We start from the raw sequence: 27,161 nt of genomic DNA, 5'->3' as shown, positions 1-27,161 counted from the left end.
CCCGAGCGCGCCCGAACGTCATCATGACGCTGTCGGATTCTCGCGAGGCTCGGATTCTATCGCGAGACTCGGATTCTATATAAGGAGCCGCGCGTCGCCGCCATTTTCACACGTGCATTGAGATTGATAGGGAGAGGACGTGGCTGGCGTCCTCTCCGTTTAGAATTAGAATAGATTAGAGAGACACTTGATTTACTAATTTTGGGGAGCATTAGGAGTACTCAGTAGTGTACAGTGCAGAGTTTTGCTGATAGTGACCAGTGACCACCACTTTTATTTATAATCCGTTCTCTGCCTGAAAAAAGCGATACACAGCACACAGTGACTCAGTCACATACCATATCTGTGTGCACTGCTCAGGCTCAGGCCAGTGTGCTGCATCATCTATTATCTATATATAATATTATATATATCTGTCTGACTGCTCAGCTCACACAGCTTATAATTGTGGGGGAGACTGGGGAGCACTACTGCAGTGCCAGTTATAGGTTATAGCAGGAGCCAGGAGTACATAATATAATCCGTTCTCTGCCTGAAAAAAGCGATACACAGCACACAGTGACTCAGTCACATACCATATCTGTGTGCACTGCTCAGGCTCAGGCCAGTGTGCTGCATCATCTATTATCTATATATAATATTATATATATCTGTCTGACTGCTCAGCTCACACAGCTTATAATTGTGGGGGAGACTGGGGAGCACTACTGCAGTGCCAGTTATAGGTTATAGCAGGAGCCAGGAGTACATAATATATTATATAGTGAGTGACCACCAGACACACAGTGCAGTTTATTTAATATATCCGTTCTCTGCCTGAAAAAAGCGATACACACAGTGACTCAGTCAGTCACATACCATATCTGTGTGCACTGCTCAGGCTCAGGCCAGTGTGCTGCATCATCTATATATATTATATATCTGTCTGACTGCTCAGCTCACACAGCTTATAATTGTGGGGGAGACTGGGGAGCACTACTGCAGTGCCAGTTATAGGTTATAGCAGGAGCCAGGAGTACATAATATTATATTAAAATTAAACAGTGCACACTTTTGCTGCAGGAGTGCCACTGCCAGTGTGACTAGTGACCAGTGACCTGACCACCAGTATATAATATTAGTAGTATACTATCTCTTTATCAACCAGTCTATATTAGCAGCAGACACAGTACAGTGCGGTAGTTCACGGCTGTGGCTACCTCTGTGTCGGCACTCGGCAGCCCGTCCATAATTGTATATACCAGTGACCTAACCGTGGTTTTTTTTTCTTTCTTTATACATACATACTAGTTACGAGTATACTATCTCTTTATCAACCAGTCTATATATTAGCAGCAGACACAGTACAGTGCGGTAGTTCACGGCTGTGGCTACCTCTGTGTCGGCACTCGGCAGCCCGTCCATAATTGTATATACCACCTAACCGTGGTTTTTTTTTCTTTCTTTATACATACATACTAGTTACGAGTATACTATCTCTTTATCAACCAGTCTATATATTAGCAGCAGACACAGTACAGTGCGGTAGTTCACGGCTGTGGCTACCTCTGTGTCGGCACTCGGCAGCCCGTCCATAATTGTATATACCACCTAACCGTGGTTTTTTTTTCTTTCTTTATACATACATACTAGTTACGAGTATACTATCTCTTTATCAACCAGTCTATATATTAGCAGCAGACACAGTACAGTGCGGTAGTTCACGGCTGTGGCTACCTCTGTGTCGGCACTCGGCAGCCCGTCCATAATTGTATATACCACCTAACCGTGGTTTTTTTTTCTTTCTTTATACATACATACTAGTTACGAGTATACTATCTCTTTATCAACCAGTCTATATATTAGCAGCAGACACAGTACAGTGCGGTAGTTCACGGCTGTGGCTACCTCTGTGTCGGCACTCGGCAGCCCGTCCATAATTGTATATACCACCTAACCGTGGTTTTTTTTTCTTTCTTTATACATACATACTAGTTACGAGTATACTATCTCTTTATCAACCAGTCTATATATTAGCAGCAGACACAGTACAGTGCGGTAGTTCACGGCTGTGGCTACCTCTGTGTCGGCACTCGGCAGCCCGTCCATAATTGTATATACCACCTAACCGTGGTTTTTTTTTCTTTCTTTATACATACATACTAGTTACGAGTATACTATCTCTTTATCAACCAGTCTATATATTAGCAGCAGACACAGTACAGTGCGGTAGTTCACGGCTGTGGCTACCTCTGTGTCGGCACTCGGCAGCCCGTCCATAATTGTATATACCACCTAACCGTGGTTTTTTTTTCTTTCTTTATACATACATACTAGTTACGAGTATACTATCTCTTTATCAACCAGTCTATATATTAGCAGCAGACACAGTACAGTGCGGTAGTTCACGGCTGTGGCTACCTCTGTGTCGGCACTCGGCAGCCCGTCCATAATTGTATATACCACCTAACCGTGGTTTTTTTTTCTTTCTTTATACATACATACTAGTTACGAGTATACTATCTCTTTATCAACCAGTCTATATATTAGCAGCAGACACAGTACAGTGCGGTAGTTCACGGCTGTCGCTACCTCTGTGTCGGCACTCGGCAGCCCGTCCATAATTGTATATACCACCTAACCGTGGTTTTTTTTTCTTTCTTTATACATACATACTAGTTACGAGTATACTATCTCTTTATCAACCAGTCTATATATTAGCAGCAGACACAGTACAGTGCGGTAGTTCACGGCTGTGGCTACCTCTGTGTCGGCACTCGGCAGCCCGTCCATAATTGTATATACCACCTAACCGTGGTTTTTTTTTCTTTCTTTATACATACATACTAGTTACGAGTATACTATCTCTTTATCAACCAGTCTATATATTAGCAGCAGACACAGTACAGTGCGGTAGTTCACGGCTGTGGCTACCTCTGTGTCGGCACTCGGCAGCCCGTCCATAATTGTATATACCACCTAACCGTGGTTTTTTTTTCTTTCTTTATACATACATACTAGTTACGAGTATACTATCTCTTTATCAACCAGTCTATATATTAGCAGCAGACACAGTACAGTAGTTCACGGCTGTGGCTACCTCTGTGTCGGCACTCGGCAGCCCGTCCATAATTGTATATACCACCTAACCGTGGTTTTTTTTTCTTTCTTTATACATACATACTAGTTACGAGTATACTATCTCTTTATCAACCAGTCTATATATTAGCAGCAGACACAGTACAGTGCGGTAGTTCACGGCTGTGGCTACCTCTGTGTCGGCACTCGGCAGCCCGTCCATAATTGTATATACCACCTAACCGTGGTTTTTTTTCTTTCTTTATACATACATACATACTAGTTACGAGTATACTATCTCTTTATCAACCAGTCTATATATTAGCAGCAGACACAGTACAGTGCGGTAGTTCACGGCTGTGGCTACCTCTGTGTCGGCACTCGGCAGCCCGTCCATAATTGTATACTAGTATCCAATCCATCCATCTCCATTGTTTACCTGAGGTGCCTTTTAGTTGTGCCTATTAAAATATGGAGAACAAAAATGTTGAGGTTCCAAAATTAGGGAAAGATCAAGATCCACTTCCACCTCGTGCTGAAGCTGCTGCCACTAGTCATGGCCGAGACGATGAAATGCCAGCAACGTCGTCTGCCAAGGCCGATGCCCAATGGCATAGTACAGAGCATGTCAAAACCAAAACACCAAATATCAGTAAAAAAAGGACTCCAAAACCTAAAATAAAATTGTCGGAGGAGAAGCGTAAACTTGCCAATATGCCATTTACCACACGGAGTGGCAAGGAACGGCTGAGGCCCTGGCCTATGTTCATGGCTAGTGGTTCAGCTTCACATGAGGATGGAAGCACTCAGCCTCTCGCTAGAAAACTGAAAAGACTCAAGCTGGCAAAAGCACCGCAAAGAACTGTGCGTTCTTTGAAATCCCAAATCCACAAGGAGAGTCCAATTGTGTCGGTTGCGATGCCTGACCTTCCCAACACTGGACGTGAAGAGCATGCGCCTTCCACCATTTGCACGCCCCCTGCAAGTGCTGGAAGGAGCACCCGCAGTCCAGTTCCTGATAGTCAGATTGAAGATGTCAGTGTTGAAGTACACCAGGATGAGGAGGATATGGGTGTTGCTGGCGCTGGGGAGGAAATTGACCAGGAGGATTCTGATGGTGAGGTGGTTTGTTTAAGTCAGGCACCCGGGGAGACACCTGTTGTCCGTGGGAGGAATATGGCCGTTGACATGCCAGGTGAAAATACCAAAAAAATCAGCTCTTCGGTGTGGAGGTATTTCACCAGAAATGCGGACAACAGGTGTCAAGCCGTGTGTTCCCTTTGTCAAGCTGTAATAAGTAGGGGTAAGGACGTTAACCACCTCGGAACATCCTCCCTTATACGTCACCTGCAGCGCATTCATAATAAGTCAGTGACAAGTTCAAAAATTTTGGGTGACAGCGGAAGCAGTCCACTGACCAGTAAATCCCTTCCTCTTGTAACCAAGCTCACGCAAACCACCCCACCAACTCCCTCAGTGTCAATTTCCTCCTTCCCCAGGAATGCCAATAGTCCTGCAGGCCATGTCACTGGCAATTCTGACGAGTCCTCTCCTGCCTGGGATTCCTCCGATGCATCCTTGCGTGTAACGCCTACTGCTGCTGGCGCTGCTGTTGTTGCCGCTGGGAGTCGATGGTCATCCCAGAGGGGAAGTCGTAAGCCCACTTGTACTACTTCCAGTAAGCAATTGACTGTTCAACAGTCCTTTGCGAGGAAGATGAAATATCACAGCAGTCATCCTACTGCAAAGCGGATATCTGAGTCCTTGACAACTATGTTGGTGTTAGACGTGCGTCCGGTATCCGCCGTTAGTTCACAGGGAACTAGACAATTTATTGAGGCAGTGTGCCCCCGTTACCAAATACCATCTAGGTTCCACTTCTCTAGGCAGGCGATACCGAGAATGTACACGGACGTCAGAAAAAGACTCACCAGTGTCCTAAAAAATGCAGTTGTACCCAATGTCCACTTAACCACGGACATGTGGACAAGTGGAGCAGGGCAGGGTCAGGACTATATGACTGTGACAGCCCACTGGGTAGATGTATGGACTCCCGCCGCAAGAACAGCAGCGGCGGCACCAGTAGCAGCATCTCGCAAACGCCAACTCTTTCCTAGGCAGGCTACGCTTTGTATCACCGCTTTCCAGAATACGCACACAGCTGAAAACCTCTTACGGCAACTGAGGAAGATCATCGCGGAATGGCTTACCCCAATTGGACTCTCCTGTGGATTTGTGGCATCGGACAACGCCAGCAATATTGTGTGTGCATTAAATATGGGCAAATTCCAGCACGTCCCATGTTTTGCACATACCTTGAATTTGGTGGTGCAGAATTTTTTAAAAAACGACAGGGGCGTGCAAGAGATGCTGTCGGTGGCCAGGAAAATTGCGGGACACTTTCGGCGTACAGGCACCACGTACAGAAGACTGGAGCACCACCAAAAACTACTGAACCTGCCCTGCCATCATCTGAAGCAAGAAGTGGTAACGAGGTGGAATTCAACCCTCTATATGCTTCAGAGGTTGGAGGAGCAGCAAAAGGCCATTCAAGCCTATACAATTGAGCACGATATAGTAGGTGGAATGCACCTGTCTCAAGTGCAGTGGAGAATGATTTCAACGTTGTGCAAGGTTCTGATGCCCTTTGAACTTGCCACACGTGAAGTCAGTTCAGACACTGCCAGCCTGAGTCAGGTCATTCCCCTCATCAGGCTTTTGCAGAAGAAGCTGGAGGCATTGAAGAAGGAGCTAAAAGGGAGCGATTCCGCTAGGCATGTGGGACTTGTGGATGCAGCCCTTAATTCGCTTAACAAGGATTCACGGGTGGTCAATCTGTTGAAATCAGAGCACTACATTTTGGCCACCGTGCTCGATCCTAGATTTAAAGCCTACCTTGGATCTCTCTTTCCGGCAGACACAGGTCTGCTGGGGTTGAAAGACCTGCTGGTGACAAAATTGTCAAGTCAAGCGGAACGCGACCTGTCAACATCTCCTCCTTCACATTCTCCCGCAACTGGGGGTGCGAGGAAAAGGCTCAGAATTCCAAGCCCACCCGCTGGCGGTGATGCAGGGCAGTCTGGAGCGACTGCTGATGCTGACATCTGGTCCGGACTGAAGGACCTGACAACGATTACGGACATGTCGTCTACTGTCACTGCATATGATTCTCTCAACATTGATAGAATGGTGGAGGATTATATGAGTGACCGCATCCAAGTAGGCACGTCACACAGTCCGTACTTATACTGGCAGGAAAAAGAGGCAATTTGGAGGCCCTTGCACAAACTGGCTTTATTCTACCTAAGTTGCCCTCCCACAAGTGTGTACTCCGAAAGAGTGTTTAGTGCCGCCGCTCACCTTGTCAGCAATCGGCGTACGAGGTTACATCCAGAAAATGTGGAGAAGATGATGTTCATTAAAATGAATTATAATCAATTCCTCCGCGGAGACATTGACCAGCAGCAATTGCCTCCACAAAGTACACAGGGAGCTGAGATGGTGGATTCCAGTGGGGACGAATTGATAATCTGTGAGGAGGGGGATGTACACGGTGATATATCGGAGGGTGAAGATGAGGTGGACATCTTGCCTCTGTAGAGCCAGTTTGTGCAAGGAGAGATTAATTGCTTCTTTTTTGGGGGGGGTCCAAACCAACCCGTCATATCAGTCACAGTCGTGTGGCAGACCCTGTCACTGAAATGATGGGTTGGTTAAAGTGTGCATGTCCTGTTTTGTTTATACAACATAAGGGTGGGTGGGAGGGCCCAAGGACAATTCCATCTTGCACCTCTTTTTTCTTTTCTTTTTCTTTGCATCATGTGCTGATTGGGGAGGGTTTTTTGGAAGGGACATCCTGCGTGACACTGCAGTGCCACTCCTAGATGGGCCCGGTGTTTGTGTCGGCCACTAGGGTCGCTAATCTTACTCACACAGTCAGCTACCTCATTGCGCCTCTTTTTTTCTTTGCGTCATGTGCTGTTTGGGGAGGGTTTTTTGGAAGGGACATCCTGCGTGACACTGCAGTGACACTCCTAGATGGGCCCGGTGTTTGTGTCGGCCACTAGGGTCGCTAATCTTACTCACACAGTCAGCTACCTCATTGCGCCTCTTTTTTTCTTTGCGTCATGTGCTGTTTGGGGAGGGTTTTTTGGAAGGGACATCCTGCGTGACACTGCAGTGCCACTCCTAGATGGGCCCGGTGTTTGTGTCGGCCACTAGGGTCGCTAATCTTACTCACACAGTCAGCTACCTCATTGCGCCTCTTTTTTTCTTTGCGTCATGTGCTGTTTGGGGAGGGTTTTTTGGAAGGGACATCCTGCGTGACACTGCAGTGCCACTCCTAGATGTGCCCGGTGTTTGTGTCGGCCACTAGGGTCGCTAATCTTACTCACACAGCTACCTCATTGCGCCTCTTTTTTTCTTTGCGTCATGTGCTGTTTGGGGAGGGTTTTTTGGAAGGGCCATCCTGCGTGACACTGCAGTGCCACTCCTAGATGGGCCCGGTGTTTGTGTCGGCCACTAGGGTCGCTAATCTTACTCACACAGCTACCTCATTGCGCCTCTTTTTTTCTTTGCGTCATGTGCTGTTTGGGGAGGGTTTTTTGGAAGGGACATCCTGCGTGACACTGCAGTGCCACTCCTAGATGGGCCCGGTGTTTGTGTCGGCCACTAGGGTCGCTAATCTTACTCACACAGTCAGCTACCTCATTGCGCCTCTTTTTTTCTTTGCGTCATGTGCTGTTTGGGGAGGGTTTTTTGGAAGGGCCATCCTGCGTGACACTGCAGTGCCACTCCTAGATGGGCCCGGTGTTTGTGTCGGCCACTAGGGTCGCTAATCTTACTCACACAGCTACCTCATTGCGCCTCTTTTTTTCTTTGCGTCATGTGCTGTTTGGGGAGGGTTTTTTGGAAGGGCCATCCTGCGTGACACTGCAGTGCCACTCCTAGATGGGCCCGGTGTTTGTGTCGGCCACTAGGGTCGCTAATCTTACTCACACAGCTACCTCATTGCGCCTCTTTTTTTCTTTGCGTCATGTGCTGTTTGGGGAGGGTTTTTTGGAAGGGACATCCTGCGTGACACTGCAGTGCCACTCCTAGATGGGCCCGGTGTTTGTGTCGGCCACTAGGGTCGCTTATCTTACTCACACAGCGACCTCGGTGCAAATTTTAGGACTAAAAATAATATTGTGAGGTGTGAGGTATTCAGAATAGACTGAAAATTAGTGTAAATTATGGTTTTTGAGGTTAATAATACTTTGGGATCAAAATGACCCCCAAATTCTATGATTTAAGCTGTTTTTTAGTGTTTTTGGAAAAAAACACCCGAATCCAAAACACACCCGAATCCGACAAAAAAAATTCGGTGAGGTTTTGCCAAAACGCGTTCGAACCCAAAACACGGCCGCGGAACCGAACCCAAAACCAAAACACAAAACCCGAAAAATTTCAGGCGCTCATCTCTAATTGTAATACACATATCCTACATACATAATATTATATATATATATATATATATATATATAAAATACATATAAGCAGTTTGTCAGGAACCGCCGGGTCCCTAATGACATCAATGTGTTCTGAATGTGTATGTCCATGTACTGAATGCCCCAGTTGTGGATCTAACTGGTCGACATAAAACATAGTATTCGTCGATAGCAGGGAGTAGTACCAGGCAAAATAACATTCTTGCGACCCCGAGGGAAGTATACGTATATAATTTTAATATCACTCCCCCACAATACTACCATGTCTGTGCTCAAGCTATAGGCCCATGGAACCGTACCATACATATACATATAAAAATATATAAAGGCATAAGTTAGTTACAGCATGTTAATTTACACCCAGTATTGACAGTTGGTGCCGACAGGGTCACCCACATATTACTGTGTCTCCCATAGTGTGTTTACTCTTTGAAAAGTATACAACTACCGACCTGCTGACACTTCATTTACTCAATCAAGTACCACAGGAGTCGGCAATGCCGACAGAGAGATTCCCATAACCGTCTGCGACAGAGCCCTCACACATGTCGACACGTGTACTAAAAGCTATAGTGGGTATCTGACAGGGAAAACACAGACACTTATACACAACACACTAACTACACGGCCATTATCTAATATAGTGCTATACTGTAATCTATATTGCACTACTCACTGTGCCCCCCTTCGTTTACAGTGCTATGTACACAGTGCTTTTGGCGGGGACTGTTGGAGAAAATGGCGCTGTATCGTGCTGTGAGGGCTAAGCCACGCCCCCTACTCTGCACGCTTCATCCCCGCTGTTATTTTAGCGGTTCATGCCGGCGGGGGTTCGTATACAGTGTCCGTGCTCTGTATACATGTCATGCCAGGCTTCTTAGAGAGGTATATTGCTGCCCAGGGCGCCCCCCGCCCCTGCGCCCTGCACCCTTGTAGTGCCGTTGGTGTGTGGGAGCAATGGGACACTGAAGTCTTCTGCCGTCACTGAAGTCTTCTTTCCTTCTCATACTCACCCGGCTTCTTTCTTCTGGCTTCTGTGAGGGGGGTGACGGGGCGGCACCGGGAACAAGCAGCTAGGCGCACCAAGTGATCGAACCCTCTGGAGCTAATGGTGTCCAGTAGCCTAAGAAGCAGAACCCTTAACTCAGCAGAAGTAGGTCTGACTTCTCTCCCCTCAGTCCCTCGACGCAGAGAGCCTGTAGCCAGAAGGTCTTTCTGAAAATAAAAAACCTAACAAAGTCTTTTCCAGAGAAACTCAGTAGAGCTCCCCTAGTGTGTGTCCAGTCTCTCCTGGGCACAGAGTCTAACTGGAGTCTGGAGGAGGGGCATAGAGGGAGGAGCCAGTTCACACCCATTCAAAGTCTTATAGTGTGCCCATGTCTCCTGCGGATCCCGTCTATACCCCATGGTCCTTACGGAGTCCCCAGCATCCTCTAGGACGTATATGAAAAGAACCAAGTAAATACGAACCTGCACATCTCTACGAATGATGCCTCTCCTGCAGCCTCCAGCCAGCACCAGTGTCGGACTGGAGCATGAAGGGCCCACCGGGGGTATGCAGTGGTAGGGGCCCATGCTTAGAGGTGTGGCCAGCCTCCAAAGGGGGTATGGCCAGCCACCACAGAGGTTTGACTAACCATTAGGGAGTACCTGGTCTGGACTCCTTGATAATTTATATAGTAATTAATGCTCGTGCATGCATGATAATGTGCCAGATTAATGACAGCAGTGTACTGTAGAGAATACATCATAGTCCTGTTCAGTATAAGGTAACATATGTATAATGTATAATTCAAGTGCACAGTCTATAACCTTTTCCCTAGAGGAGGAGGGCCCCCCAGACAGTGGGGCCTACCGGTGGTTTCCCCTGTACCCCTGTGGGCCAGTCCGACCCTGGCCAGCACAGACACTGCGCACGTGAACAGTGTCAGTCAGTGCGGAGGAGCCATTTGAAAAGAGTGCAGCAATGTGCTGAGAAGTACTGTATTTCACATTGCTTTATCAAATGCGCAATTCCTGTAGAAATTATTAGCACACAGTGGGGATTCATGTATAAAGTGATTATTCCTGCTGCAATATACATTGAAAAAATATGATGGCACATCTAGATTTTTAATACATATGCTCCTAAATCTGCAGCCTTCTCATGGCTCCAATTTGTCTGATTGAGCATTTTTAGTGGTTTTGAATTTTATGTTCCACCAAGCAAAACTCAATTCAGCAGAAATCTGACTGTACTGTGAGTCAATGTTTTCACTTTTCACAAATATAAACCTCGCTAAATTTTCAGGTAATATAAACTGTTCCATTGTCAAAGCATATAAAAACATAGGGGAATATTCAATTTCGGGCAGATGGCTTCACTTGAACGAATCTGCGCCGCTGTAGGGTAGCAAGCACTTTTTATTTGGGACTCGGCCAGCGGGTAAGGGTGCAAGATGCAGGGCGTTTAAGCACCACGACAACACCAATTCACACCCTTCGCCTGAAATTGAATTATCCCAAAGAATACTAACCAATAAAAGACAATTCATCCATCTAACCTGTTCATTTTACTTATTAATGGTTCAGTCCCTGGACTGACTAGTGTTTATACATCCTTGACTTACATGTATTGCCCCCGTCATTCCAAAGGTCAGGACTTTTGTTCCAGTCATCCAGGGCATGCAAAAATCAGATGGGCTGCTTTTAGTGGGGGAGGGGCTTGTCTTATCTAGTGATTCAGAGAAAAATACACACATCCTAAGGGTTTATGGCACATCCAAATGTTGGTGCTCACAATCCTGATTTACAAAGTTGAGAGCAGCACCTGATAAACCGTTAGTCTGCAGCATAGGCTGCAAGGACCTGAGGGGGCATCACACACCTGGTAGATGGAAAACAAAACTTAATTAATTCCATGTTGGCAGCTGCACAGCTTAATTAAAGAAGATTGTTAGTTATCCAGCCATTCCCCTACTTTGTATAGATTGCGCTACAGTGCCATGTGGGTAGCCTGCAGAGCTGCATGTGATAATCCTTAGAGTCTTCCTCATATACCCCAGAACGTGCAGTATGAGCATGCATATGCACTGTGCTCTGGATTTAGCAGCATTCAGTGGCGGATTGTACCTGTGGGGCTGCTGCCCTGCACCCCCACAAGTAAAATCCGCTGCTGCAAGTGAGCAAGGTGCAGTCTGTAAGACTACACTGACTTCACTGTGACTGGCAGAGACTTCCTATTGGAAGTCCTACCTGACAGTCACCTGCAGGACAGGCAGTCCCACTGGGTGGTGCTTCCTCCCTCCAGCTAATAGCAGATAGCAGGCTTCCTGTAGGAAGCCACTCCTTGCCTTTCACGCAGCAATACCCGGCTTCTATGGACTGCTGCCGATGCAGTCCATAGAAGTCAGGGTTTTTCACATGCGTCAGTCCTGGCTCTTGTTGGTTCCATTGTACAGGTGCCGGGAGCTGGCCGGCAGCGGGGACCAGGGCAGCATGTCCAGCAGCAGTCCCCCTCCACCACCTGGGTATGAGCCGGAGCATTACGGAGGGCACCTCAATTGTATTAGCCTAGGTCATCCAGAACCCTTAATAAGGGCCTGGTTGAAAGTTCTGGTTTATCATAAGCATGTGTACATTCATTTACTGTTATTTGTCACATTACTTTGTTTCCGATGTGATTAAAATAGGAAATATAATTTTCGTTGTTTCTACGTAGACTACACATTTCTAGATAAACTCACCTCTGCAGACAGAATCATAATTGACACAGCAGTCATTAATGTCTTTGCAGTCATCGGAGCAGGAGCACAGGCTATGAGCGAGTCTCTTCTCACCACATCGTAACTTGTCACATGTCCAGATGTGAGCTGCATGAGACATATGTAGTAAGCAATAATAGCATCTGACGATTTTGGATATACAAATTCAAGAATTAGTTCTAGTAAGATTGTTAGCTTACAGCTGTAATGCTGGCCAGTGTTGCCATAACGTTTCCAGTAAAATTAAAATAATCTTCCCATCAACAATCCCTGAACACTATAAAGCCTAACGGCAAGCTGCGCACAGTAGTATAAGCTCTACACGGTGGTGATGGACAAGCGTCTGATCAGTACTAGCACTAAACCTTCACATGCTCAGATGCTGGAGCAGGACATGCTCACTTCAGTAGCTGTTACTTGCACAATCTCCTTGAAATTATTTCAAAACTATATTATAATCTATGCGATATAATGTGTTCACAATTCAAATCCAAAATACTCTTCTCTGATGTACTTTTAACAGAGCTTTTTGGGAATTTGTTACATTGATCGTGTGCATGTCCCTATCATATATCTGCAATGACTGGAACAAGTTACTGCTGGGGCCTACCTCAGATGCTTGTGCATGAAGAATGAACGCCATTGGACCAAGCATAGCGCATGTTCCTTTTTAACTGCATGCAAAGCAATACAAAGAAGTGAGTGTACAGAGTCTTCAAACATGCCGAGATTCTTGAATAAGACTGTCCTATTAAAATCGAGACATTTTGGGATGTAGGAATAAGAAACATGCTTCTAAAAAGCAAATAAAGCAGCAACTGCAGGTAATGATATCTTCTTTTAAGTGCTCATTCATAGACGTGTGTTAACACTGGATAGAACCACAGGGGTAATTCTGAGTTGATCGCATCTTCAAGTTTGTTAGCAATTGGGCAAAACCATGTTCACTGCAGGGGAGGCAGATATAACATGTGCAGAGAGAGATAGATTTGGGTGTGGTGAGTTCAATCTGCAGTCTAAATTGCAGTGTAAAAATAAAGCAGCCAGTATTTACCCTGCACAGAAACAAAATAACCCACCCAAATGTAACTCTCTCTGCAAATGTTATATCTGCCTCCCCCTGCAGTGCACATGGTTTTGCCCAACTGCTAAAAAATGTCCTGCTGCGATCAACTTGTAATTACCCCCCACGTACAAGTGAACTTTGCATTTCAGTATATTATTAGGCCACAAAGGGTTTGAACTGGGAGCAAAGCAAACAACCAAAATAGGAACTGTTTTGTTCTATAGTAAATGCAGTTTTCAGACGTTAACAGTTCAAAAGCAAAATAATAGGTATTAGTATGCCCTGAATGGACATGATTAGCAATGAATGAGTAAAAAAATCCTTCTCTTCAGGAATCATTTATTAAACATTCCACGTCAAATGCCTATTAAGCAGTTTTCCTCAGAAACAAGAAACGAGTCTTCCCCAGCACTACCAAACAGCTGGTCTATGCTATACATCTTGTTTTGCAGGGATAGAACAACAGTCAGCAGGTCATTGCAGACAATTGCTACACCACTACTGTACATTAACTCTTTCAGCTCCCAACACTGATAATCTGACCTGAAATCAGATATTTTTTATGAGCTTAAATATTTGCCTAGCATTTTAATCTTTAAGTGATAGTTATATTAATGTCCCGTGCTACAGATTGGTATGAGATGCAGTTATTGGTATGTTTGCGCTTAAATATTAACAATTAATTAAAATAAATGGTAAATACCATTCAAATTTACCCTAATCAGCATTTTTTTTCAGACATTACTAGAGAGATAGAAGACAGACTTCTGTTAGATAGGTCATAGCGATAGAGGTTATCAAATAAACACAAAGAAAAATGGTCTAATTCTGTCACAAAGTACAGTCAGGGGGCATGGCCAACCTGGGAAGGTGTGGCCAGGCAAAAGTCTCAGAAAAATGTTAACAACACACTATGCACACGCCCACTTCCAGGGGGCACTGGTTGGTGGTCAGCCAGTGGCGGATCGGGGATGGAGACAGAGAGGACTGAGGACGCAGGGAGAGAGAGGACTAACTGCTGCTGCAGTGTTAGAGATCAAATGAATCAGCACAGTCTCCTGGTGCGTCCTAGCTGTATCGTACTGCAACTAAGACGCATTTCAGCAAAAATAAAACATCTGACGCTAACGGAGTTGCATGGACCTGTCAGCTCACTCCTGCCAGGCATCTTCCGCGATGCGTATTGAGGCAAGATGTATGAGGTGGTTCAGTATGATTTTACCGGCGGCCGATAATATATACCGAGAGCGGAATCCCGGCCCCCAGTATGCCGGCAGCAGGGTGAGCGGAAAGAGTGCCCTCGCGGGCTCGCTGCGCTCGACACGCTGCGGGTTTGGTGACTCGCTGTGCTTGCCACAGGTTCTATTCCCACAACATCTGTATATAGGACTCTAAACAAGAACACTTGTGTCACTTTCTCATGCATGGGAGTTATTCAGATAAATACAACAACTAATGAAAGTCACTAGTAGGAGCAGTTACTGCATTATTTGGTAAAGTGTTTCTTACCTGGCTGTATGCATACATCTTCATAATCTAAACAGCAGTTTCCAAGTTCAACACAGGAAGTATCACAGCGGCAGCTCCCAAATTTCCTCTCAAAGCATCGATTTTTGCAGCTATTTACTACAGTGATAAAAAAATATTGGACTTCGATAACGACATATTTAGAACTGTGCAAATAATAATAAATAAAAACAATTTGAAGTAATATCAAAGGATCTCAAGAAATTATTCACTATCTAAGGTTATATTACTGCCATTTATTCTCAGTAACTACATGTTTAGGGGCAAATTCAATTAGGATAATTGCTCTGCCCTCAGCAATTCAATTTGAAACTGCATCTATGTGTGTTAGAGGGTGCCCTTAGCGCAGATATTTCCTTGCTGGAAATTAATCTGGGAGCGTTACTCGCGTTGTAAATACTGTGGGTAACTGATTCTGCTCCTATGAGTCTATCTTCTCAGTTGGGAGAGAACTAGCCTAGTTTGGCTAATGTACAGATTTGCCCTCCTTCATCCTTGCTACAGTCACGTTAAACAGCCATTCTAGTCACACCAAGCAATGTATCGTTGTACGTTTAAGTGCGTCTAAGTTGTATTGCTAAGCAAATAGGATACACAAGCAGCTTAGACTGATTAAAATTATATGTGGCATGTCTATGGTGGTCATTCAGAGTTGTTCGCTCGCTGCCGATTTTCGCAATGCAGCGATCAAGTGAAAAAACGGTAAAAATGCGCATGGTACGCAGCGCGCATGCGCTAAGTACTTTCACACAAAACTTTGTAGATTTACCCAAGGTCGAGCAACGTTTTTTTATCGCTCGAGTGATCGTAGTGTGATTGACAGGAAGTGGGTGTTTCTGGGCGGAAACTGGCCGTTTTCAGGGAGTGTGCTAAAAAACGCAGGCGTGCCAGGTAAAAAGGCAGGAGTGGCTGGAGAAACGGGGGAGTGGCTGGCCGAACGCAGGGCGTGTTTGTGACGTCAAACCAGGAACTAAACGGACTGAGGTGATCGCAGTCTAGGAGTAGGTTTGGAGCTACTCAGAAACTGCAGCAAATTATTTAGTAGCAGTTCTGCTAATCTTTCGTTCGCTATTCTGCTAAGATAAGATACACTCCCAGAGGGCGGCGGCCTAGCGTTTGCAATGCTGCTAAAAGCAGCTAGCGAGCAAACAACTCGGAATGAGGGCCAATATTCTGTGTGTGACTGCAGTTGTATCTGCATACAAAATGCTACGTTACAGTGTTTTCCGGAAATACCGCATATAATTTTAATCAGCATAAGCTGCTTGTGCGTCCTAGTCACATAGTGTTGCGAACAAGACGCATTTTCTGCAAAAAGACGCCCGACGTTAGCAGAAGCTGCCGGTGACTAACGCCAGGCATCTCCTGCTGCATGTCGTATTGAGGCAAGATGTAGGAGGACACATCTGTACAACGAAAATAAGTGAGACACTGATATATCTATAGTTTGCATAGTTTTAAGTTCCACAAATAAACAAACTAATTATAATGTAAATTATGACACACACAGACACACACACACACACACACACACACACACACATACACACACAACTAAAGGTATGTGATAACTGCTTATTTTGACCTTCAACTATTACTTGTACCCAAATCTTCAGTGTATGATATCGTACAGTATATACAGTATCAAAGGAATTTTATGTTTAACCTTAACTTGATCCTCAGTAGATTTGAAGTTACCTTCTCTAGAGCAGCTTGGTTTAAGTCCAAATATACATCCAAGGATTGCTGTTAGTATGCACACACAGATTACCTAGAGAGAGAAAAAGACAGAGAACAACAATATAAAATGTAGTATGTGCATTCTGTCCTTGGTAAATGAGACAACATACAGCTCCTCAATGTCTGTATGAGGTATGATTCATACAGTAGGTAGCTATAATCAATGCATGTAAACCACATTTACCTACTCTCCTGGACGGTATGGACAACTCACAATTTTTTGAGTGGTCCCCTGCAAAGCAATAACTAGAGATTTTGGTGCCCTGTGCCAGAAAGAGAATTAGTGCCCTCCCCCAACCCATTAGCATTTAAAATAGGGACAGTCAAAAATAAAGCCATGGGGAAGGGGCACGGCCACTGAATAGTACCAATTCAAATTATACCGCACAGTAGTGTCCGTTATTCAAATGACACCACACAGTAAGAGCCCCTTATACATGTTACACCACAATAAAAGCCCCATTTACTAGAGATGAGCGCCTGAAATTTTTCGGGTTTTGTGTTTTGGTTTTGGGTTCGGTTCCGCGGCCGTGTTTTGGGTTCGAACGCGTTTTGGCAAAACCTCACCGAATTTTTTTTGTCGGATTCGGGTGTGTTTTGGATTCGGGTGTTTTTTTCAAAAACACTAAAAAACAGCTTAAATCATAGAATTTGGGGGTCATTTTGATCCCAAAGTATTATTAACCTCAAAAACCATAATTTACACTCATTTTCAGTCTATTCTGAATACCTCACACCTCACAATATTATTTTTAGTCCTAAAATTTGCACCGAGGTCGCTGTGTGAGTAAGATAAGCGACCCTAGTGGCCGACACAAACACCGGGCCCATCTAGGAGTGGCACTGCAGTGTCACGCAGGATGTCCCTTCCAAAAAACCCTCCCCAAACAGCACATGACGCAAAGAAAAAAAGAGGCGCAATGAGGTAGCTGTGTGAGTAAGATTAGCGACCCTAGTGGCCGACACAAACACCGGGCCCATCTAGGAGTGGCACTGCAGTGTCACGCAGGATGGCCCTTCCAAAAAACCCTCCCCAAACAGCACATGACGCAAAGAAAAAAAGAGGCGCAATGAGGTAGCTGTGTGAGTAAGATTAGCGACCCTAGTGGCCGACACAAACACCGGGCCCATCTAGGAGTGGCACTGCAGTGTCACGCAGGATGTCCCTTCCAAAAAACCCTCCCCAAACAGCACATGACGCAAAGAAAAAAAGAGGCGCAATGAGGTAGCTGACTGTGTGAGTAAGATTAGCGACCCTAGTGGCCGACACAAACACCGGGCCCATCTAGGAGTGGCACTGCAGTGTCACGCAGGATGTCCCTTCCAAAAAACCCTCCCCAATCAGCACATGATGCAAAGAAAAAGAAAAGAAAAAAGAGGTGCAAGATGGAATTGTCCTTGGGCCCTCCCACCCACCCTTATGTTGTATAAACAAAACAGGACATGCACACTTTAACCAACCCATCATTTCAGTGACAGGGTCTGCCACACGACTGTGACTGATATGACGGGTTGGTTTGGACCCCCCCCCAAAAAAGAAGCAATTAATCTCTCCTTGCACAAACTGGCTCTACAGAGGCAAGATGTCCACCTCATCTTCACCCTCCGATATATCACCGTGTACATCCCCCTCCTCACAGATTATCAATTCGTCCCCACTGGAATCCACCATCTCAGCTCCCTGTGTACTTTGTGGAGGCAATTGCTGCTGGTCAATGTCTCCGCGGAGGAATTGATTATAATTCATTTTAATGAACATCATCTTCTCCACATTTTCTGGATGTAACCTCGTACGCCGATTGCTGACAAGGTGAGCGGCGGCACTAAACACTCTTTCGGAGTACACACTTGTGGGAGGGCAACTTAGGTAGAATAAAGCCAGTTTGTGCAAGGGCCTCCAAATTGCCTCTTTTTCCTGCCAGTATAAGTACGGACTGTGTGACGTGCCTACTTGGATGCGGTCACTCATATAATCCTCCACCATTCTATCAATGTTGAGAGAATCATATGCAGTGACAGTAGACGACATGTCCGTAATCGTTGTCAGGTCCTTCAGTCCGGACCAGATGTCAGCATCAGCAGTCGCTCCAGACTGCCCTGCATCACCGCCAGCGGGTGGGCTCGGAATTCTGAGCCTTTTCCTCGCACCCCCAGTTGCGGGAGAATGTGAAGGAGGAGATGTTGACAGGTCGCGTTCCGCTTGACTTGACAATTTTGTCACCAGCAGGTCTTTCAACCCCAGCAGACCTGTGTCTGCCGGAAAGAGAGATCCAAGGTAGGCTTTAAATCTAGGATCGAGCACGGTGGCCAAAATGTAGTGCTCTGATTTCAACAGATTGACCACCCGTGAATCCTTGTTAAGCGAATTAAGGGCTGCATCCACAAGTCCCACATGCCTAGCGGAATCGCTCCCTTTTAGCTCCTTCTTCAATGCCTCCAGCTTCTTCTGCAAAAGCCTGATGAGGGGAATGACCTGACTCAGGCTGGCAGTGTCTGAACTGACTTCACGTGTGGCAAGTTCAAAGGGCATCAGAACCTTGCACAACGTTGAAATCATTCTCCACTGCACTTGAGACAGGTGCATTCCACCTACTATATCGTGCTCAATTGTATAGGCTTGAATGGCCTTTTGCTGCTCCTCCAACCTCTGAAGCATATAGAGGGTTGAATTCCACCTCGTTACCACTTCTTGCTTCAGATGATGGCAGGGCAGGTTCAGTAGTTTTTGGTGGTGCTCCAGTCTTCTGTACGTGGTGCCTGTACGCCGAAAGTGTCCCGCAATTTTTCTGGCCACCGACAGCATCTCTTGCACGCCCCTGTCGTTTTTTAAAAAATTCTGCACCACCAAATTCAAGGTATGTGCAAAACATGGGACGTGCTGGAATTTGCCCATATTTAATGCACACACAATATTGCTGGCGTTGTCTGATGCCACAAATCCACAGGAGAGTCCAATTGGGGTAAGCCATTCCGCGATGATCTTCCTCAGTTGCCGTAAGAGGTTTTCAGCTGTGTGCGTATTCTGGAAAGCGGTGATACAAAGCGTAGCCTGCCTAGGAAAGAGTTGGCGTTTGCGAGATGCTGCTACTGGTGCCGCCGCTGCTGTTCTTGCGGCGGGAGTCCATACATCTACCCAGTGGGCTGTCACAGTCATATAGTCCTGACCCTGCCCTGCTCCACTTGTCCACATGTCCGTGGTTAAGTGGACATTGGGTACAGCTGCATTTTTTAGGACACTGGTGACTCTTTTTCTGAGGTCTGTGTACATTTTCGGTATCGCCTGCCTAGAGAAATGGAACCTAGATGGTATTTGGTACCGGGGACACAGTACCTCCAACAAGTCTCTAGTTGGCTCTGCAGTAATGATGGATACCGGAACCACGTTTCTCACCACCCAGGATGCCAAGGCCTCAGTTATCCGCTTTGCAGTAGGATGACTGCTGTGATATTTCATCTTCCTCGCAAAGGACTGTTGAACAGTCAATTGCTTACTGGAAGTAGTACAAGTGGGCTTACGACTTCCCCTCTGGGATGACCATCGACTCCCAGCGGCAACAACAGCAGCGCCAGCAGCAGTAGGCGTTACACGCAAGGATGCATCGGAGGAATCCCAGGCAGGAGAGGACTCGTCAGAATTGCCAGTGACATGGCCTGCAGGACTATTGGCATTCCTGGGGAAGGAGGAAATTGACACTGAGGGAGTTGGTGGGGTGGTTTGCGTGAGCTTGGTTACAAGAGGAAGGGATTTACTGGTCAGTGGACTGCTTCCGCTGTCACCCAAAGTTTTTGAACTTGTCACTGACTTATTATGAATGCGCTGCAGGTGACGTATAAGGGAGGATGTTCCGAGGTGGTTAACGTCCTTACCCCTACTTATTACAGCTTGACAAAGGGAACACACGGCTTGACACCTGTTGTCCGCATTTCTGGTGAAATACCTCCACACCGAAGAGCTGATTTTTTTGGGATTTTCACCTGGCATGTCAACGGCCATATTCCTCCCACGGACAACAGGTGTCTCCCCGGGTGCCTGACTTAAACAAACCACCTCACCATCAGAATCCTCCTGGTCAATTTCCTCCCCAGCGCCAGCAACACCCATATCCTCCTCATCCTGGTGTACTTCAACACTGACATCTTCAATCTGACTATCAGGAACTGGACTGCGGGTGCTCCTTCCAGCACTTGCAGGGGGCGTGCAAATGGTGGAAGGCGCATGCTCTTCACGTCCAGTGTTGGGAAGGTCAGGCATCGCAACCGACACAATTGGACTCTCCTTGTGGATTTGGGATTTCGAAGAATGCACAGTTCTTTGCTGTGCTGCTTTTGCCAGCTTGAGTCTTTTCATTTTTCTAGCGAGAGGCTGAGTGCTTCCATCCTCATGTGAAGCTGAACCACTAGCCATGAACATAGGCCAGGGCCTCAGCCGTTCCTTGCCACTCCGTGTGGTAAATGGCATATTGGCAAGTTTACGCTTCTCCTCCGACAATTTTATTTTAGGTTTTGGAGTCCTTTTTTTACTGATATTTGGTGTTTTGGATTTGACATGCTCTGTACTATGACATTGGGCATCGGCCTTGGCAGACGACGTTGCTGGCATTTCATCGTCTCGGCCATGACTAGTGGCAGCAGCTTCAGCACGAGGTGGATCTTGATCTTTCCCTAATTTTGGAACCTCAACATTTTTGTTCTCCATATTTTAATAGGCACAACTAAAAGGCACCTCAGGTAAACAATGGAGATGGATGGATTGGATACTAGTATACAATTATGGACGGGCTGCCGAGTGCCGACACAGAGGTAGCCACAGCCGTGAACTACCGCACTGTACTGTGTCTGCTGCTAATATATAGACTGGTTGATAAAGAGATAGTATACTCGTAACTAGTATGTATGTATAAAGAAAGAAAAAAAACCACGGTTAGGTGGTATATACAATTATGGACGGGCTGCCGAGTGCCGACACAGAGGTAGCCACAGCCGTGAACTACCGCACTGTACTGTGTCTGCTGCTAATATATAGACTGGTTGATAAAGAGATAGTATACTCGTAACTAGTATGTATGTATAAAGAAAGAAAAAAAAACCACGGTTAGGTGGTATATACAATTATGGACGGGCTGCCGAGTGCCGACACAGAGGTAGCCACAGCCGTGAACTACCGCACTGTACTGTGTCTGCTGCTAATATATAGACTGGTTGATAAAGAGATAGTATACTCGTAACTAGTATGTATGTATAAAGAAAGAAAAAAAAACCACGGTTAGGTGGTATATACAATTATGGACGGGCTGCCGAGTGCCGACACAGAGGTAGCCACAGCCGTGAACTACCGCACTGTACTGTGTCTGCTGCTAATATATAGACTGGTTGATAAAGAGATAGTATACTCGTAACTAGTATGTATGTATAAAGAAAGAAAAAAAAACCACGGTTAGGTGGTATATACAATTATGGACGGGCTGCTGAGTGCCGACACAGAGGTAGCCACAGCCGTGAACTACCGCACTGTACTGTGTCTGCTGCTAATATATAGACTGGTTGATAAAGAGATAGTATACTCGTAACTAGTATGTATGTATAAAGAAAGAAAAAAAAACCACGGTTAGGTGGTATATACAATTATGGACGGGCTGCCGAGTGCCGACACAGAGGTAGCCACAGCCGTGAACTACCGCACTGTACTGTGTCTGCTGCTAATATATAGACTGGTTGATAAAGAGATAGTATACTCGTAACTAGTATGTATGTATAAAGAAAGAAAAAAAAAACCACGGTTAGGTGGTATATACAATTATGGACGGGCTGCCGAGTGCCGACACAGAGGTAGCCACAGCCGTGAACTACCGCACTGTACTGTGTCTGCTGCTAATATATAGACTGGTTGATAAAGAGATAGTATACTCGTAACTAGTATGTATGTATAAAGAAAGAAAAAAAAACCACGGTTAGGTGGTATATACAATTATGGACGGGCTGCCGAGTGCCGACACAGAGGTAGCCACAGCCGTGAACTACCGCACTGTACTGTGTCTGCTGCTAATATATAGACTGGTTGATAAAGAGATAGTATACTCGTAACTAGTATGTATGTATAAAGAAAGAAAAAAAAACCACGGTTAGGTGGTATATACAATTATGGACGGGCTGCCGAGTGCCGACACAGAGGTAGCCACAGCCGTGAACTACCGCACTGTACTGTGTCTGCTGCTAATATATAGACTGGTTGATAAAGAGATAGTATACTCGTAACTAGTATGTATGTATAAAGAAAGAAAAAAAAACCACGGTTAGGTGGTATATACAATTATGGACGGGCTGCCGAGTGCCGACACAGAGGTAGCCACAGCCGTGAACTACCGCACTGTACTGTGTCTGCTGCTAATATATAGACTGGTTGATAAAGAGATAGTATACTCGTAACTAGTATGTATGTATAAAGAAAGAAAAAAAAACCACGGTTAGGTGGTATATACAATTATGGACGGGCTGCCGAGTGCCGACACAGAGGTAGCCACAGCCGTGAACTACCGCACTGTACTGTGTCTGCTGCTAATATATAGACTGGTTGATAAAGAGATAGTATACTCGTAACTAGTATGTATGTATAAAGAAAGAAAAAAAAACCACGGTTAGGTGGTATATACAATTATGGACGGGCTGCCGAGTGCCGACACAGAGGTAGCCACAGCCGTGAACTACCGCACTGTACTGTGTCTGCTGCTAATATAGACTGGTTGATAAAGAGATAGTATACTACTAATATTATATATACTGGTGGTCAGGTCACTGGTCACTAGTCACACTGGCAGTGGCACTCCTGCAGCAAAAGTGTGCACTGTTTAATTTTAATATAATATTATGTACTCCTGGCTCCTGCTATAACCTATAACTGGCACTGCAGTAGTGCTCCCCAGTCTCCCCCACAATTATAAGCTGTGTGAGCTGAGCAGTCAGACAGATATATATAATATTATATATAGATAATAGATGATGCAGCACACTGGCCTGAGCCTGAGCAGTGCACACAGATATGGTATGTGACTGAGTCACTGTGTGCTGTGTATCGCTTTTTTCAGGCAGAGAACGGATTATAAATAAAACTGGTGGTCACTATCAGCAAAACTCTGCACTGTACTGAGTACTCCTAATGCTCCCCAAAATTAGTAAATCAAGTGTCTCTCTAATCTATTCTAAACGGAGAGGACGCCAGCCACGTCCTCTCCCTATCAATCTCAATGCACGTGTGAAAATGGCGGCGACGCGCGGCTCCTTATATAGAATCCGAGTCTCGCGATAGAATCCGAGCCTCGCGAGAATCCGACAGCGTCATGATGACGTTTCGGGCGCGCTCGGGTTAACCGAGCAAGGCGGGAAGATCCGAGTCGCTCGGACCCGTGAAAAAAAACATGAAGTTCTGGCGGGTTCGGATTCAGAGAAACCGAACCCGCTCATCTCTACCATTTACATGATACACTGCACAGTAAGAGCCCCATATACACGTTTTACCACAGTAAGAGCCCCTTATACACGTTTTACCACAGTAAGAGTCCCTTATATATGTTAAACTGCACAGTAAGAGCCCCTTACACATGTTATACAACAATAAGTGTCCCTTATACATTATGCCAGGTAGAAACCCTACACAAAGAGAGAGAGAGAGAGAGAGAGAGAGAGAGAGAGAGAGAGAGAGAGAGAGAGAGAGAGAGAGAGTGTGTGTGTGTGTGTGTGTGTGTGTGTGTGTGTGTGTGTGTGTGTGTGTGTGTGTGTGTGTGTGTGTGTGTGAGCAAGGTGTAGCGTGCTGCCATGATCAGCCGGCGTTCACGGCTCCCAGCGCCATCAATGCTGAGGCAGGAGTATGCCCAACAAACATTTAGTTTTCATGACTTTATCCGCCCAGCTCCACCAAGTAGGACATTCTAAATGCTGCACTCCCTGCAGGCACTGTAAACTTCATAAGCAAAAAACAAGAAGCAATCCTGGCGCACAACGTAGCTATAATTAATATTATTTTCAATCTTCATGCAGCCACAAAAATATATAATCCAGCAATAAGAGAGTATATACTGCACTGTCTGAGAATCTCTGCAGCTAACTACTTTTCTGTTCAAAGTAACTTTGTTTCATTATTTTCAATAGTGAGATACTTATTCTCCAGATTGGGACTTCAAGCATTGATACACATTAGACCAGTGGTTCACAAACTGTGTGCTGTGGCACCCTGGGGTGCCATCAGGCACTTGCAGGATGCCCTGGGTTGGTGGTCCAGAATAAATTCAAATTATTTATGGTCAATTTAATAAGCAAAACCAGAGGCTTGTGGACAAACAGAAGCAAAATCTGTCCCTCATCACATATGAGAACCTAAGGATGACATATAAACAAATTTTACTTAATTTAATATACTAGGTGATTCATCGCGCCCTACGGGCGCTCTTCACACCGTCGTAAGGGGCTACGCCACCTTAACCCTTGCACGCCCTTGTGGCGTGCAATATTTTTATTATATGGAGTATTACCTCCAATCATAATTGTGTGAGTGGTTAAATATTGCACGGACAAACGGCGTGCAATGGTTAAGGGGTTGAAGACCCTTGGAACGGCGTGAACAGCGCACGCAGGGCCTGATGAATCACCTAGTAGGTGCTGTGGTTGGGGGAGTGGCGGGTGCTGAAGAGACGTGGATGTGGTCCAGGGGTGCCGCAGGTGGGAGAGGGGTGGTTGCGGGGGTACCGCAGGTGGGGGAGGGGCTGGTGCGTTGGTGCCGCGAGTGTGGGAGGGTGCATGCGAGTGGGGTAGGGGCAGGTAATGCTTCTCCTGCTTCTCCTCCTGGAAGCAGCTAAGCTGCTGTCCTCCCTTTGGCAGTGGGCTCTCCCGGAGACTCGCACAGCAGCCAGTCACTATTGTTAGCGCCTGTGTCCCAACGCGCTGCATTACAGGGAAGAAGATGCACTCAATAAACTACAGCTCCCAGCAGCCCTTAGTGCCGGAATTCTTCGGCGCTAAGGGCTGTTGGGAGCTGTAGTTTATTTAGTGCATCTACTTCCCTGTAATGCAGCGCCTTGGGACACCGGCGCTAACAGTAGTGGCTGGCAGAACTGACTGACTCGCTGAATCAATGTAAATGGTGAGAGTGCTGTGCAGTGTCAGTGACACTGCACACCCACTACACAGCACTGTCACCTTTTACATTGATTCAGCGTCCAGACATTACCCTCGGCGATATCACCCACTGTATCCATTACATTAGCCATCTCGGGGCTTCCAGGCCAGCAGGCCAGGTGCTGTGTTGCAGAGTCAGGGCCTCTGGGGATCTGGGCGTGGCTGTGGCAGGGAAGCACTTCTGTGACATCACGTGCAGAGGAGGCTCCGGGGCTCAGAGAGTATGCGGCGCAGGGAGGGCTATGAAAGCCTTCCGCTGCGCCGCTTTCATACACATCTATGCCGGTGGCTGCAGCAGTTTTTGTTCCGCCTGCGTCGCGGCTAGGGAGTGGGGATTATTGATACCAGAGGGGGTAGGCAGACTGGCAGCAGGACATTGGGCCTAATTCAGACATGATCGTAGCCCTGCAAAACTATGATCGGGCACACGGACATGCGGGGGGACGCCCAGCACAGGGCTAGTCCGCCCCGCATGTCAGGCCCTACCCCCCCCTGCAGAAGTACAATAGCATCACACAGCGGCGATGCTTTTGCACTTCAGGAGTAGCTCCCAGCTGGCGCAGCTTTTGCGTGCTGGCCGGGAGCTACTCATCGCTACCCAGGTCGCAGCGGCTGCGTGTGATGTCACCAGCCGCTGAGGCCAGCCCACTGCATAGTCCGGCCACACCTGCGTTGGCCAGACCGAGCCCGCAAAATGGCAGCCAAACGCCACCATGCCACCTCCTCCCACCCAGCAACCGCCTCTGCCTGTCAATCAGGCAGAGGCGGTCGCTAGGCAACGACAGCCACCGGCTGTCAGCCATGCGCCAGCACACTGCGGCATTGGCGCATGCGCAGTTCTGACCTGATCGCTGCGATGAACTGCAGCGAGCGATCAGGTCAGAATGACCCCTATAGGATGCTGCAATAAAAGGATTTTTTTTTTTCCTATCTACAGCGCAGTGACTTGCTGCAGATGCAGTGGCATACCCTCCAGCTGTACCTTTTTGGCAGGTACAGTACCTTTTTTTTTATGGTCTGTACCGATTTTTGGCTCTCCAAACTTCCATTGAAAGTATAGGAAAGGGGGTGTGACCACGCCAATGCACCCGTGGCCATGCCCCCTTTTCAAATTTGTACCGATTTTTATGTGTAAACTGTAAATGGGTATGTAGCTGCAGATGCAGTGGGCCTACTTTGGGGTGTGGACCTGGAGCTGCAGCTCCATCAGCCCCATTGTTAATCCTGCTCTGTGAAGAACAAACAGCAGCCAAAGGGCAGAGCCTCCCATTGGATGTAACCTGTGTGGGAGGGCGTTTCTCGCCCAATCAGCTGTGGACTGGGTGTGATAGACCTGCTGCTAACCCAATGAGAGTTCCTAGCCACACCCAGCGTTAT

The 27,161-nt window shown here is 46.4% G+C and overlaps 1 protein-coding gene across 1 annotated transcript in view; it reads right to left on the bottom strand.

Moving 5' to 3' along the window:
* The window catches only part of ENPP1 (ectonucleotide pyrophosphatase/phosphodiesterase 1), a 277,653-nt gene that overhangs the window by 175,284 nt on the left and 75,208 nt on the right, over positions 1-27,161 (bottom strand). The window contains exons 2-4 of the mRNA XM_063917308.1: positions 16,581-16,653; positions 14,865-14,981; positions 12,272-12,397 (exon numbers count right to left, since the gene is read on the bottom strand). Coding sequence (XP_063773378.1) covers positions 12,272-12,397; positions 14,865-14,981; positions 16,581-16,653 — 316 coding nt within the window. The remainder of the gene's footprint in view (positions 1-12,271; positions 12,398-14,864; positions 14,982-16,580; positions 16,654-27,161) is intronic.

The sequence above is a fragment of the Pseudophryne corroboree genome, chromosome 4 (assembly GCF_028390025.1).
Source record: "Pseudophryne corroboree isolate aPseCor3 chromosome 4, aPseCor3.hap2, whole genome shotgun sequence".
NCBI classification, from domain to species: Eukaryota; Metazoa; Chordata; class Amphibia; order Anura; family Myobatrachidae; genus Pseudophryne; species Pseudophryne corroboree.
The sequence above is the reverse complement of the archived record's forward strand: the minus strand, read 5'-3'. Positions and strand labels throughout refer to the sequence as shown.